The following is a 16,109-nucleotide window of genomic DNA, read 5'->3' on the forward strand; positions in this document are numbered from 1 at the left end:
GCGACGAGCTCGTGTAATAATTTATTCCGTTTAGGCTCCCTGTCAAGTCTCTTCGACGCTGGATCCGGGCCCTTCTTCTTCTTCTTCTCCTCCTCCTCCGCTTCCTCCTTACTCTTTTCTTCTTCCTCCGCTGTAGCTCTTGAGGGTCCGCACGCGTACGTCATTCGCGACCGTATATGTGTATGATCGCGCGTGATTCTAAGTCCGAAGACGTTACTCGATCGGACTTAGTAGTGAATACCGTGTTCGCGGTACCAAGGGGGGCACGCGTACGTCAGCGATCTTCTCAGCGTACATTGCATATCGGATTCGAGTGTCTAGTCTCTGTACTCGTCTCACGACGGCGGTCGATGCGCGACGAACACTAGGGGGAATCCGTGACAGACTGGGAGCCAGGAGATAGATGGAGGATCGTGATCTCTCTTCACGTGTTGAACGGAGGGAAGAAGGAGATACGGAGCGACCCCGCGCTTCGTTTCACTTTGAGTCAGCGTGACAGTACTTCGAGAGAGAGAGAGAGAAAGAGAAAGAGGAAGAGCGAACAACCGATAACGCGACGTCTTCTCGTCGGGAATCGCATGACAGTTTAGCGTGACCCTACTCGGTGCGATTTAGAGCGAAATAATAAATCGTAAGAAGAACGCGATTATATCGTAAATATACGAAGTTAAGTATTTTCTTATTTACTATTTTCTATTAATTGTTATACGTTGCACAATATTAATTGTGTATTATTGTAATCTATCAATCATACATTTTGGATCCGACATTAATTGAGATGTACATATCGATAGAGAAAATTCGTTACGGCATAGCTGCACCAGATACAGTTATTAGTTACATGTCATTAAGTAGAGAGGATGTAAATGGAAAAAAAAAAAAAATTCAGGTTATACTAGTTTTCCATAAGAGCTGTGAGAGGAACTGCAGGTCCGATAGGACACGAGAATGATAGGTTAAATGCTGATATTTCGCATCGTCATTGTGATGGTACAAAACGTCACGATGAAACGTAATAACGTTGTAATAAAACGCGACCATTCGCTCACACGCCACACGTCGGCTTGACTTTAACGTCGCGTTCATCTGACATTTCGTGACACCGGGTTACGCAAGCGTGATACTGCCCATCGGTTATAATTATTCGACCGCCAATTAAACGTGTTAGAGCGCCGGTATTTTGCTCATTCATTTTAGTCGCGAGACTTGGTCGCAGTCGTTCAACGAGACGCTGCGTCAAAAATAAAGCACGATAGTCTAAATACGTGGAGAGACACATTCGGATGTCTCTCAGGTTCAGATTTACTCAACATCATCCGAAGTCTAGATAATGTTAAATATTTACAAATGTTAGAGAAATACAGTATGCATGACTGATTGCTATGCATAGAATAATACAAAAATTGTTGGCATATTCAATCGATGCGTTAACCTCAAGCGGATAGGTGGGATGACAATACAGGCATAGTTTTCTTGAAAATTTTGTTCTTTGGAAAAAGAAAATAAGAAATATTTTCCAAGATGCCTAAAAATCATTTATTATACATTTTTCCATTCTTCTTCTATTTCAATCTTCTATTCGTCTTTCTTTTATTATTTTCACAATTCTTCTATTCTCATAAGTTTTGTGTAACTTTTTAAGTTCTTAGCGCGATTTTTTACATCCATCGATGTGAGAAATTATTTTTTAGTATTGATGCCAGATCGTTTCTACAAATTATCAAATCCTGAACAAATGAATGTGATGATAGGCTAGTGAAGCTCTGCACGTGGAATTGCGAAGGCGATCATTATCGCGGCTCATACAATCTCGTCGAAGCGGTCTTTGATGTCCGCGAGAGTATTTCCGGGGACGGGCGGACGTTCCGGTTTTCCGTCGGATCGTCCGGTTAGCGAGCGTGCCGGACGCGGCTTTTCGGATGATTGGCCGCGCGACCGGCGCGCGCGATCGGTTTCCGGTCACGGGCCGTCCTGGATTCCAGGTCGGCGGGCTGGTGTGAGTTGCTGTTGCCTATCTCTCTTATCGATTCGCGCGCTTCGTCGTCGTTGTCATCGTCGTGATCGTCGTTGTCGTCATCGTCGTCATCGTCGTCGTCGTTAGCGATGCGATGAGGAGCCACTCGGACGGACGACTCTCGGAACGACGAGTGGTTTTACGAGTGGACAGTTAGGGTCGGCTGAGAGAGCGATGAAAGTTTCCCTCCCTTGCGTTTCCGCAGAGGGGGGTCCGACGGGTCTTCCCTCGCAGTACCAGGCTCGTCCGGTATTCCAAGAAGGTGCCGGGATACTTTCTGATAGCTACGATCGCGATAAAGCGGCCTCACTGACGAGGATGCTGAGAGTGGAATTTTTTAGGAAAACCATCTTTTATATCCCTCTCTCTCTCTCTCTCTCTCTCTTTTATCGGTAAAAATATTAGGGATAAGAGTCTAATTTACTAGTGTGTCTGAATCGCATTTTTGTAGATAACAGCAGTTACATTTTCATTCTTATATATCATCGATTTAAAAGAATAAATCTTTCTTTGACACTTAAATAACGCACGTTAAAATGTTGATTGTTAAATAATTTTAATAAATAATTTTTATACGAAATACTTTGTTACAGTCGGTTCTAAGATTTTCGAAAGATAACGAAGTAAATAATCTGTTTCTATTAAATATATATATTTTATTTATTTTAATGCAGAATATGCATAATCTTTAAAAAACTTTTTTAAAAAAGAAAAAATATACGCCAAGTCCCGCAACGTTCTCGTCCTCGCAACTTAAATTTATATATTATTTATTAATTTAATTAATTAATTTTATTAGTTTAATTTTTTACTTCATTTAATGAAATTTTTAATTTATTTTTTGAATGTAGACATTGTGAACAGCAGTTTAATAAACTAAACGCTTTACATGTATGTGTCACACGTACGACTGAAAAAATCTTGAAACTTTGGTTTCATCTTGGTCCCTTTTCAGGACTCGGTAATCTAGATCTCGGTACCGGCTGCACTAATGTTATTCGGACTGGTCGCAATCGAAAGATACCGATGACATGTAATAAAAGTGTTTTTAGATTTTTGAATTACGGTTTTTCATTTCTAAGTAATTTTAATTCAAAGTTTATCGATGTCAAAACTCCAGTTAAAACTAGCGGTAGCGTCGCGAATTTGGAAGCGACATGAACATATACATATGATGACGTTCACGTCAAGCGATTATGTCAAGCGGTTATATTTTTATTTCATGCACTTGGCGTCGCGACGCTACCGCATCGCTTAATGTGTGTAAACATTTTTTTTCTTAAAATTGAGATGTTTATAAAAAATATCGAATAGTAGAGTTTTAGAATTTGATAAAAAAAATATATATATATACATATAGATGTAGTAAAATGATTCAGTTGGAATAGATGATGCGAAGAAAGTTCCGCTCGCATTTTTCTGTATCGATCTGTAGCGGTTTGTGGGTGTAACGCGAGTACGCCCGGAGCTAATGGGACGCTTTATGGTGGGTTTGACCTCGATAACGCGGTTCGTGGGATGTACCAAGAGAGCGGACGTTATCGGAAAAATCCACAGTCGGCGTTTTTGGATTTAAAAAGCGCGAATAAAACGGCCGCGAGGAAAAATCGTCAGTAAACAAAAAAAAGCCATGATTAGCGTAGTGCGATTTCGCGCGAATTGGGAATTGTATTGCCAATATATACATACATTTATAAATATATATATAATATTATGTGTGTGTGTGTATACATGTATTGTTTAGTTACATGTATATGACATTATAAATCGGTAAATAATAATTTTTTTCTTTTTAAAATATTTTATGTTAAAATATTATGTGTTTTATACATACATACATACACACACACACACATATATAATATATATATATGTATATATATGAAAACAGCACCAATCGCGTACTTTTCGAGAGCGCGATCAATACACTTATTGTAAATTATCCCCATGCTCGGCGGCTCGAGTTACCAAAGAAGCCGTGGCCGCGTTGGAGAAGTTCGAAATTGCTTCGGTGCGATTTCGTCGGATGGATTCGATATGCCCGTTTCAAACCGATATCTCCACTCCAATATCGAAATCTTTTTCTAATACCTATCTTCCTTTTAGATTATAAGAATATTGTATCGACGAAATATTCCGATAAAACATATCTTATCTCTCTCTAAATATCTTCAGCACTGTATATGCTAAAGTAACCAGCAATGCAATGCTGATTTAAATATTCCTTTTTCTCTGGATTTTGCTCTATTTTTCATTAACTTTGTCTTTCTGTATTGAAATTTTCCATTACATACTTTTCATACAATATAATAAAAAAAATTACTCGAAATGCAGCTAATATTTTTCAAAGTTCTATAGGTTTACTTAGGAACTTTTTTTTTTTTAATAGGATAGTGTCGAAGCAATTTAAAATTCTGGCTGTTGCAGATAGAAGACATGTCTCTGGGCGTTCATACGTAATATATCTAAATTATTCGCTAATCGAAAATTGCACAATCATCGCAACACAGTAGTCGAAGAAATGCTGTAATAAACTCGAGTCTGTTTCCGGCAAAAGGATGGCTGCTCGAATGGAACCACTACGTCTCATCGCATCTCTTTGTTCCATCTTCTCGATTTCGAATACTTTTTCTCCTTGGATACTGGGTGTTTGGGTCGAAGCTTTTCTTCTCGCGGATCTCTATTCCTCGTTAACACGACCGTCTCTCATTCCTTCTTTCTCTCCCGCATTGTCTTTCTCTGCTATTCTCCCATTCCTCTTCTCTAGATTCTCTCGCGTTGGCATCCCGCGGCACTCAACAGGGGCCGGTCGTTTATCTAAATGGCTACTGGGTGGCCCGGCCGACCGTGTCCCGTCCCAACAAACCAAAACTAACCCAATCACACGCCTCCGGCGCACCGAAGAAACGACCCCGAGGAGAGCTGATATCCTAAGCTCGGTGATTGTCGTGCCAGCAAAACTGCGCCAGGATTTCTCGGTACTATGGTCCGGCCTGCCTGCCTGCTTGGGTCGTCGTATCGCCATTGTCGTTATCATCGTCGCTTGCCGAGTGTAATGGAGGTAATCCGACCTCGTTGAGAGAATATTTAACGGTTGGTCCCCCTGCCCGCGCGCGCACACCAACGATGTCGTGCTACTTTCCCGTCGCTTCCTAGTATCGTTGTTATGCAACGTTACGACGCTACTTCGGTACTGTTTCAATAGCCGAGGCTAGCAGAGCAGTCATCCTCGTCTCATTGATACGCGCTCTCCAAGCGAGACCGAGCTCGCGTGGATTGTGTTTTACAGCCGCCGGCGACAATGCGTTTACACGCGACTTCGCGGATTCCGTGATATTGTCGTTTAAGTAGCGAGTATAGAGTTGTACCGGAGACACTTCTAAACTGGATATATCATCAAAAGAGATGATAGCGCATATTGTCGTGAAAATCATTCTATCCATGTTAGATCTTCATTACGGGCGTATTCAGAATTTCAGTCATCAACTGCAGGAGGCAAAAGTTTATCTGACAAAATTTACCAAGATATTTATATTAAAGCTAGTTTTCGATGATCTTCAACTAAGTTTTTTACAAATAACGCATGAGCCAAGTATTAGCCAATAAAAGTGTGTAACATTTGTCGTAAAAATAATTTTTGTTGTTTAATTATTTCTTCTTGTCAAAATATGGGGGAGAGGGAGTTAGCTCTCTGCCTCATGTCTGTCCTAATGACGTCATTATTGTGTAATAAAGGCAGTGTAAGACTGCGTCGGTAAGTATATGTAATTACGTACCGCAATAAAAAAAATGATTCAAAGAATATCTTAACTAGATTATACGGACTGGATGTCAATTTATGTTGAATATATGCTATAATATTTTAAATATCGCAATTACAACACGCGAACGGTGCATTAGTTGGCGGTGAAAACTTGCGCGCGTCGCGAAGCCTTTAGCCGTTTAAACATCTCGTCGATATCTCGCGAGAACGGAAACAGTTCGAAAGTGCTCGCCGGCGACGATGAGCGGTGGTTCCGCGCTCTCTACCTTCGGTGCTTCTTTTCTTCTCATTGCGCGAGCGCTCCGCCTATTATCTACGCCGGAAGAGGAAGCGATTTGCGCGGACCACCCGGTACGTGACTTTTCTCCCTCGTCCGCGCGCGATTCGCAGCATCCCGATACTGAGCGGTGTGGAGCGGAGCGATTCCCTTGTGAATTTTTTTTAATCCGCTTCGCCGGTCGCCGTGTCGCGCTGTTTTCTCCCCTCGGCATTGCGCCGCAGCGACGCGACGGCGGCGGCAGTGGCAACGTTCGGGTTCGTTTAAAATGCAAACTCGTTCGCGGTCCGCGGGGGCTTTAAAAACAGCCGCTATACCTATCCGGATTTTCGTTTGCCGTATCGCCGCAAACTTGGCCCCACCGGGGTCTTACGCGCCTCATATAGGGATTTATGGCGGCGCTGACGCGTTTCTATTCTGGACCGTCTCGTCGCGTTGAGGAACACCTCCCTCTCGGCGTGTTCTAAGTTCTTTCTTACGCACTGTGTAACGCTCGTACTTTGCGTCTTCGTGATTTTCTCTTCAACCGTTCGATTAAAAAGAGCAGTTATTCATACAACATGCATGTTCAAAAATCTTTAAGAGATCTTTCGTCTCGTTTTTTGAACTTTATGTTGTTTGAATATAGACACAATCGACTTAATTACTTCACTACTTGTTATTCAATTGACGTATTTTTACAATCATATGAGCAAATATATCTCGATTTATTTTTCGCTTCAGGCTGATCAAAATTTTTTATTTCTTTTTTAGCTTATACGTATATATGTACATTTTATTTATAACTTTTATATAGCTTGTGGCTTTGTTAGAATGGCAAGCTGAACAATATAGATTTCAACATTAAATTACGATGAATATAATAATTTTCACATCGCTCCTAATAAAATTTTGTTATTAAAAAATAAATAAAAATTATTTTCTGAATTTTTTTTTATTATTAGCAAATAATGTATGTAGAACAACTATTATTGCTTTTTTATGTTCGAAAATAAATTCGTTGTCTCAGACATTTTTCATCTAGTAAGATGTCACGCATTTTTTTCTGAAATTCTCGTTTGCTAGAGAAAAGAGAGATCACTTTCTTCAAAGTTTCTTTTTCTTAAAAACGAACGATTCTTTCAGATCTTGTGAAACTATATATGTTTGTCATCTTTTTTCAACAATTGCCCTTTCAAGAAGATTTTAACCGTATCGGAGTTGATTAGCACTTCATGATCTTGAACGCGATTTTAGTATCGTAAAAAAGATCCAGAATAGAGTGGTTACATTTAGCGTTGAGCATTAGAAGTGAATGTGGATCTCCCCGACGTATCTTTATCTCGGAAGACACGCTGGCGAAAGTGAGATCAGGCTCTCGGCTTTCCTAGTAATTTGACAGAGCGATAAAGTTCTACCGCTCCTTTGATCGAGAAGATGTTGATTCAACGGTCACTGATGCATTAGATGATCGCCTAATCATTGACGCAGATGTTGCGAGTAAAGGTGAGGGTGAGATGCGCTTAATTAGCTTGACCGTGTAACGCGAAGCGACACTCTGAGGGCAGCTCGGATAAAGGGCTAAATTTATCCCCGATAGTTCTTTGAGCCCCTTTGGTTGGGCACTTATTGTATGCGTCCACGCACTTCCGCGTTTTAATTCTCTGACGCAGTACTTGGTGTCTACCGCATTTAAAAGTTCTATATATGTAATGATAATAAAAATATAAAAGTATCTCTAAAAGCTACGATAAGACTGTTACAATCATCGCAGGAGGGTCTTTTGTATTTCGAAGATATGAAAGGCTTAATAACTTCAGGATTGGCATTTCTAAGATGATAGACATCACCGATATACTTTAAATAACAGAGAAATATAATTTCAAACAGATATGCGGTCAAGCTATATTTTACTTATTATATTATATTTTATGGAATCTATCTACATTTCAATTCGCCTCATTGTGTCACCGTTTCTGCGAGAAATATCGTATTACGCATATTTCGCAATAAAAAGATTTCCCGTTCGATTTTCTGATTGACAAACTTTTAAATAAATGTTTGGATTCATATTCGTAAATATATACTAAATACTGATTTTCTATTAAGCTATTTTCGTTCTGTATCTTTATCGAGACACAAATTTGAAGTAATTAAATAAAGCATTGCCGCAACGATCGAAAATTGTTTGAATTCTGACTAGGTCCATTAATGCCCGTGCTTCGAGAGAGAAAATTTAAGCGATAATTATTAATTCGAGCGAGGGTGATTTTTCCCCTCGAAAGATTGCCGCCGGTTTGCGAATGTGATCGGATAGGCGTCGCTATTGTTATCCCGCTTGACCACAGCCACTTAAGCCCGTGCGCTAAACTCCACGAGTTCAACTTTACCCTTCAACAGGTGTTTAGGGAAATACAATAATGTCGCGCATGCGCGTCGAACTTCTTGAGGTCGCAAAGTTCGCTGGAACAATCTGACCGCGACCATGCCCGCGGGCGATGCCGGTACTTAGGACGAGATTAATTAAGATTACGCAGGACGCGCCGCGGTTCTCAACCCTGGCTTGGACAGGGACAAATTTCGCGCGGTTAATGAGAATTCCGTTAATGCATGCGAGATAGGAAACGACGGAGCTTGATTAGGAGGTTGCATTGTAAGATAAAGTTCAGCATCTATACTTAATCAGTCGGAGCGACATTCTAATTCTAGAGAATGTATCTCATTTTTTTAAATAAAAATATATCGTTAAAAAGTTTTCCCTCAATATTGTGACATATTTACTGATCCTATGTACGATAAAATAGAACAAAATTATCGAAAAAGAATTTTTCTTTGCAATTACTATTGATTAAAATGCGGAAATGCATTTTTTACGATATGGATAATGTAGAAAAACGTAGATAGCACATCATGGCTTAATATATTTAATTTTGTTTCTTCCAGATTTACTAAAAATTTATAGTTGCAATTGTAAACATTGCAATTATGTAATTAGTAGTTTTTCTATTAATTGATATAGAAAGGAAGTCTATTTTACCGATAACAGGTAATACTAATATAGAAAACTGACTTGTCAGTAGTCGATAAAGTAGACTAGTGAAATCAACGTCGGTAACAGCTTGTGAACCAAACACTCTTACCGATGGGGAAGGTTGAAGGGAAATTACCTTTTAGATAATAGGTGGCGTTTGAATATAATATAATTCTTGAAGAGATTTAAAAAAAATATATACACATTTACAAATATATACATTTTTTATGTGTAAAAATATCGAATTACTTAATTATATATTCGTTTTGTCTTGAATTGTAAGACGACGGAGACTGCGATAATATAAAATTGTATCTTCCTATTTATTACTAAATTATTAACAAAGTAACACATTTCATTGCACATTAAATTATTATATTACATCCACACGTAATAATAAGTCAAACATGCTTCTTACCATTTCGTATATTATGTTCACAGGCGTTAAATGGTGCCGAAGGTACAGTTCCACCTGGAAGAGTGTACAAGAAAGTCGCGATTGTGGAGAATTTCTTCGATATCATCCACGCCGTTCATGTTGATCTTGAAGGACGTCCTGGGAAGCATGCTGGTCAAAAGCGCACCTACAGAACGGTAAGTTGCGGGATCGTTTTATTTTAAGTTATAATAAAAAAAAATTTTATATCGAAAGAGATATACACACTTTGTCTTCTCATTTTTGAAATTTAAAACGTCGCGTGTATGCGTATAAATGAAGTAATAAAGTAACGATTTTATAATTAAAGACGTAAATTGACATCTTGAAATGTCGTGCTGGCAATCCGCTCATTGCGCATAAACAATTCTCTCAGTATTCGAGTCTTTGATATTAGACTCGTCACTAACCATCGAGTATCCGTCGATCCGCGAAGCGATCGAATTCGGGCACTATCGGCAAAACGCGGTGAATTCCTGCATGGTTGCCCGCGACACGCGATATTTACCGTTCCCGAAGGAAGGCATCGAGGCGTTCAAGCGTCGAACACTCGATACCACACGTCATCTCACATGTTCCGGCGCGCATTCGCGTAAACCTCTCTCTTGGGTATCATATCTGTTCTCTCGTTCTCTTCCTCTCTCTCCTTCTATCTCGCACCCTCAGCACGCAGTCTCTTTCTACCCTTCATCGTCGGCCCCTGCGACCACCCTCCCACTCTTCGGCCTCCCATCCTCTCTCCTTTCTCTCTCTCTCTCTCTCTCTCTCTGTCTCTCTCTCGCATGCCGCGATCTGCTTGTGATTCAAAACCTCAGGACACTTGTTGCATTGCCTGCTTACTCACACACTCGAGCGTTTGCGCGACGGTGGAACTGTTTTACGTTCAAGTCGGCGTTAGGCGGCGGGATTCATCGGCTCCAGAGAGGAGAGCCCGCGTTATGTCACAGTGCCGCGTTGCACAACGCGATATACTGCTGCCGCTGTGTCAAGGATGGTGGATTTCGAGTTGATGCTGTTACATCGCAAGGGTTGCAGAATTGACCGATTCGGTGCACGCAATTTACCTTTGACGACTCGCACCTTTAATGCGCGTCCGATCGATACGTTACGTGTTACAGTTCGTAACGCGCAATTTGCCGTTCGAAGTTAATCGGAAGTCCTCGTAATCGAGTGAGAATAACGTGCAAAACTTCCGCTAAGAATTCCATTGAAAGTCGAAAAGTAGCAACTACATTTAAGAATGATTCGTCGATATATATTTATTATGAAATCTTTTAAATTTAATTCAGAGAAGTAAGGAGTAAAAGATGAATGAAAGAGTCTTTGCCAAGTACGAAAAGCTAAATGTAGATTCCGTTTATTTAATGCATAATCTGTTTACTTAATATACAATCTTTTGTTTCGTTATACTCGTACTTAAATATATTATTCAACACAAAATTCGATATTTATTCGAAGTCGTCATGTATTAAATATTATCATCAAGAAATACTTTAGTCATTCAATAATTTATTTCCGTTTTGCACTTGGTTTGATGCAATTCGTTATCCTTTCGAATATCCGATTCGAAATATTAATAACTATGGACCAACAAATTGATTATAAAGTATATATATATATTGTCTTGCGTTTTCACCTATAAGAAATATCTTTTTTTTTCACTTTTTGTTTCCTTTGAGTTCGTTGCGAGATTTCGGATAAATCTTATCGAATTACTATCCTTTCTTTCATGGAACTGGTGTAGTTATACGCACACGTATATACATCAGTCTCCGTCGGCTTTCTCGGCCTCTCACGGAGGCTGCCATCCACCTTGATTAAGTTATGCCGCCCCCCCCCCTCCCTTCCTTTGCTTCCTTAGAGAGAAACGTTTCCTATTAAGAGGCGGAGAACATCCCTCCGGCTGAACACCTTCTCTCGCAGAAGACATCAAAGTTCCGTTATACTGCTCATGAATTTTCCCCAGTGGGCGTCGCGCGTAAAACGACGCCACGTGACAGCGATACTCGGAGAGCGGGAAGGGCCATTCGCGTGCATTAACGTGTCGATTGACAATGGTAGTTGCGTATTATTATTGCACGAACGTGCACTTGGGTACGGCGCCTCGACCGGGTGGAATTGGTTAATTGCCTGATCGAACAGTGTTTCTGCCTGAATATACGCCGTGGCGCAACATTTGAGAAACAGAGTACGAAGATCTGGTCGATATACCTATTTCAATAGTCACTATATCTCCGTCGTATTTTTAGAATAAAATGTAGTTTAGTACTATCAACTTATTTTGTATTATCGCATACGATTAGCTTAAAATATGCTGCATAAAATTATTTTCCAAAAGGAAGAATACTTTATCGACCTTGTCGGTGGAAATTGTATTAATAATATTACCTGAACATATTTTTTTATCTTGTTTCAAAGATAATTCATTTGCAATTAAGTTAAAATAATAATAACAGTAGTACAGTATTAATCCTTCAAATATCATTTTTGATATGCCGCACTCAACTTTTTTCACAAAATTATCTTTTCTGAAATTTCTATGTGTACTGTATTGCTTATAATATTTTTGCTAATAGAAGTATATATAGATTTATTCAATGTTGTATTTTTTAAAATGTTTTGTTGGTGACGAAAATTTGTTACGATATGTTCAATTCACGAGTAATAAAAATATAGTGTAAGATCTTATCAAAGGACAAAAAAGTACAAAAATATTTTCGAAGAAAACATTTTTTTCGAATATATTTAAAATATAAGTTTTAAAGAGAGTGTTTTTTTTTTTTTTTGTTACAGATTACAGAGACGTATGCATTTCTACCACGAGAAGCAGTAACGCGATTTCTGCTAGGTTGCACGGAATGCCAGCGGCGTCCGCGGACGCCCAGTCCAACGAACTTATCTAATCAGTCGCAGTCCACCCAACCAGCGGTACTGGGGTCGACGTCAACCCCGCTGAGCCCGAATCCCGGTAACGCCGCTCTTGCGACTTCGTCGTCGTCGACGACGACATCTTCGTCGGTGCAAAATAGCTCTAAGTCGCGTAACGGCAGCCAACATGCGTCATCGGAAGGCAAGAACTTGCACAACTACAGGCACCAAAAGCAGCACAAGACCGCCGCTGGTAGCGCCGCTGCGGACTCGAAACTCGACAAGGACAAAGACGAGAAGTACAATCCGCTGAGTATTACGAACTTATTGAAGAAGGAGCCACCGGTGAACGGTGGTTATCTCGCGAATTCGGACGCTTTGCCGGAATCGAGGAGAACACCGGAGTCGGATCGAGCGAGTTCGAAGAGCTCGGCATCGTCAAAGAGAAAACGGATGTTGCCGGAGGGACGGACACCCTCGCCGCAACCCAGCCAGCCGTTGCCGAGGCCATGGAGTCCCGGGCTGGACCCCAAGAACACGCCCATCGACTATAGCTTACCTATCACCACCTCGTATTTGAAGCATCAGCAGAGACTGCTCCAGGAGAAGAACAAGGCAGCCGCTGCTAATGCACTGAGAGAGTCTGAAACGACGGAATCGAAGGCCGTCGCGACGCCGCTCGTCGAGGAGGCCGAGAGCGCCGAGAGGGAAAGATTTTCACCGGCCACTGGCCTGATCGACACGAACCTCAATCTACTGGCGACCATCCAGCATCTGCACTGCCAAGTGATGTTGGCGCTCACTGAACGATTGAGACCGTCGTTCGCAGTACCGAGTCCTTTAGTTCTACCACCGGCATCGACCAATGTTTTGGCGGGCACGATGATGATGGGGACGGAAGTTTCGGTTCAGACAGGAGAGAATCATTCGTGAATTAATCGGTACGAAGAGGAAGAGAATGATCGATTTTTATAGTGACTTTCTTAGGAGGTGCGTAAAAGGCAATGTATTATGATTTTTCAAGAAACGACAGATTTTCGTGAGCAGAATTAATTCCCGTCGATGATACTGCCTGAAAGTCTCGTATATATCGAGATTATATGGTATATTCTAGACAAGCGTTCGCGATAAAAAGATTAAGCCGATCAGACGACGGAAATTTGTGTTTAACAAAAAGACACATGTTAAAATTTGTCTACCTTATTTGCGATTTTGTCACAGTCACGCGATTACACGAGGCTCCGCATATAAAATGTCGATCTCGGTCACTTTTTATCTTTAATTCGTTCCTAAATACGGTATCCGTTTGATGCGCGAGATTGCGAATACAGCGACGACTGCTCACCATTCCGCCTTTGGTCGAGAAACGGCACGACAGATAAACGCAATTACATATTGAACCGGACAGGATCGATTATTGTCGTCGATGCTCGTGTCACATATTTCATCCGATCAGGCCGACCAGCCTGACGCTTGCTTGCGTCCGACGTCGCCTGATATAGACGGCGGGCCAAGCGAGCAGAATAATTCTCCAAGTTTGTCTAAATACGGGTCGATGTGTCATGGATTCGCGCTTTCTATGTCCGATATTTAGAAATCCGTTACGCGGAGAGCGGATCGCGATCCGACCGCCGCGCCGCCGGACTCGGTTTCGAATCGATCCATCCAAGCGGGACAAAAGCGACAGTCCGCGCGACGACACCGCGAAGGTCCTGAATATTCAACGAGCCAGCGAAATGGGGTGAGTCCGAGGGGAAAAGAGAGGGGTAGAGAAGGAAATCCGATTTCTCGTTTTCGAGTGTCATCCAGACGAATCCGACAACATTCGGCGTCGTTGTCGACCTGACGAATTGTCTTTCATCTTTTAAGCGTGACGCTTCGCGCGACAATTCGCTCCGACTAATTATAACGTGTACCAAAATGGTCAATTGATGCTCTAGATGAACGATGAATTTTTGATTTTTATGGCTCGTCTTCCCATAGTGAGAATATCTCGGCGCTAATAATTTCTGTGTTATAAATCATAAAAACAGATTGCGCGAGTTAAGCTTCGGAGCGATAAATAAATAATATAACATTACCTGTCGATACTGTTCAATCTTTCAGAGGACGAACTTCCTTTTAACAGAATTTTATTTAAGGCTCGTTGGAGGAAAAGAGAGGAAACTTTTCCGGGGGTACATGCTTGTCGAGTTTGAAGAAACTTGTTTCGTCTTTTTGTCTGTTTAGGCGATGTAATATCCTTTCAATCTCGGACTGAATTAATGTCGATTAATACGCGATCGAGTAACATCTCATTAAGAAAAGGACCGGCTGCATCTAGTCGGAGTCTTATTCTATCTTTTAATCGTAATAATATCGCGTGTAATTACACACATTGGGGCGATATCCAAGGCGAGCCTGAATGCGCGACTCGTCTTGTAGCGTTTCACTGAACCGGTCGAGATCCGGTATTATTATCTGCGGGCCGCGAACTTCTTTTATGTTGTACTAATTGTCGTGTTATTAACGCAGCGACTTTTTGACGATACTGCGTCGCGTCTGCCTGATTGGACACACATTATTTCAGACGAGAATGTATTTTTAATTAAACATATTTTATGTCAGTTTTAAATGAAAAACATGTGCGTTATCATTATACTACGTAATATAACTTTCTTTTTGATTTATTTTATAAAAAAAATCTGTTCTTTTAATTTTATTTCTCAAATAAAAACAATCAAACCATATATTTTAGATTTATATCTTTCCATTAAAATGAATATCAACACGATTTAATTTAATATGAGTGAGATTTATTTGAAAAAATATAAATGATTGTTCCTTTTGATTGCTCGTGTTTTGTGAAAATTACTTGCAAGCGACTAGCTCAGTAAATATCTTCGTAAAATAACTTGTTCATTTAGCGATCGCCGAATCCGATACTGAATATATACCAAAGGCAGCATCACTTCGAGCTCTCGCTTTGAGAGCGACTCTCGTCTTCGTAGAGCAAACCGCAGATAAGATGAATCGGTTGCAGTTAGAAATCGATTGTTTCTCCCGTCGAGACCACGACGACAGTCCTCGGGCGGCGAAATCCGTTTCGTCTCTGATTGTGTACGTAGCCTAGCTTCCTCCCCACGTGTATGATATTACTCGAAGTAGCTCGTCTTTCGTGTATAATATATAGCGTCGTTAGCTGGTGAGGAAAAGTAGGTAAGGTACACCGATAAAATAGGCCTTAAGGTATGCTTGCAGACAAAAAGATGTTTATACTAGAAGTTCGATAATTATCGTGAAAGTAGACGAGGGTTAAGAAACCCTTGAGAGTGTTATCGGACATATTATAATTATATTATATATACATATTATATATATATACACATATATATGTGTATGTATATACATATTATTTTGTACATAATCGTTGTATCATAGTGCGTATAGTCTATATCAAGCAAGAGCGTGCGATTATATTATTACGATGGTTCTTTCATTACGGTATATTATGTATCGTTATCATTATTATTATTATTATTATTATTATAATCACACGGATGACTACTATTTTTACTACCATTGCTCTTATCGCTTTCTCTTATCATTATTTTATTATAATTATTATTAATTATTATCATATGAGTATTATATTACTGTATTAATATTATCGTATTTAAATTGTGCGCGCAGAACAGACGAGAAAATATATGAAATTGAAATACTCGAAAATATATTGTATATATAATTTATACCATACCT

At 40.2% G+C, this 16,109-nt stretch overlaps 1 protein-coding gene across 1 annotated transcript in view; it reads left to right on the plus strand.

Moving 5' to 3' along the window:
* LOC108783129 (uncharacterized) overlaps positions 1–13,403 on the plus strand; it is a 41,882-nt gene extending 28,479 nt beyond the window's left edge. The window contains exons 2-3 of the mRNA XM_018551621.1: positions 9,506–9,658; positions 12,294–13,403. Of these exons, the coding sequence (XP_018407123.1) occupies positions 9,506–9,658; positions 12,294–13,301 (1,161 nt within the window). The 3' untranslated portion in view covers positions 13,302–13,403. The remainder of the gene's footprint in view (positions 1–9,505; positions 9,659–12,293) is intronic.
* The last annotated feature ends 2,706 nt before the right edge of the window (positions 13,404–16,109 follow it).

Source organism: Cyphomyrmex costatus, unplaced genomic scaffold (assembly GCF_001594065.2).
Source record: "Cyphomyrmex costatus isolate MS0001 unplaced genomic scaffold, Ccosl1.0 scaffold142, whole genome shotgun sequence".
Lineage (NCBI taxonomy): Eukaryota > Metazoa > Arthropoda > Insecta > Hymenoptera > Formicidae > Cyphomyrmex > Cyphomyrmex costatus.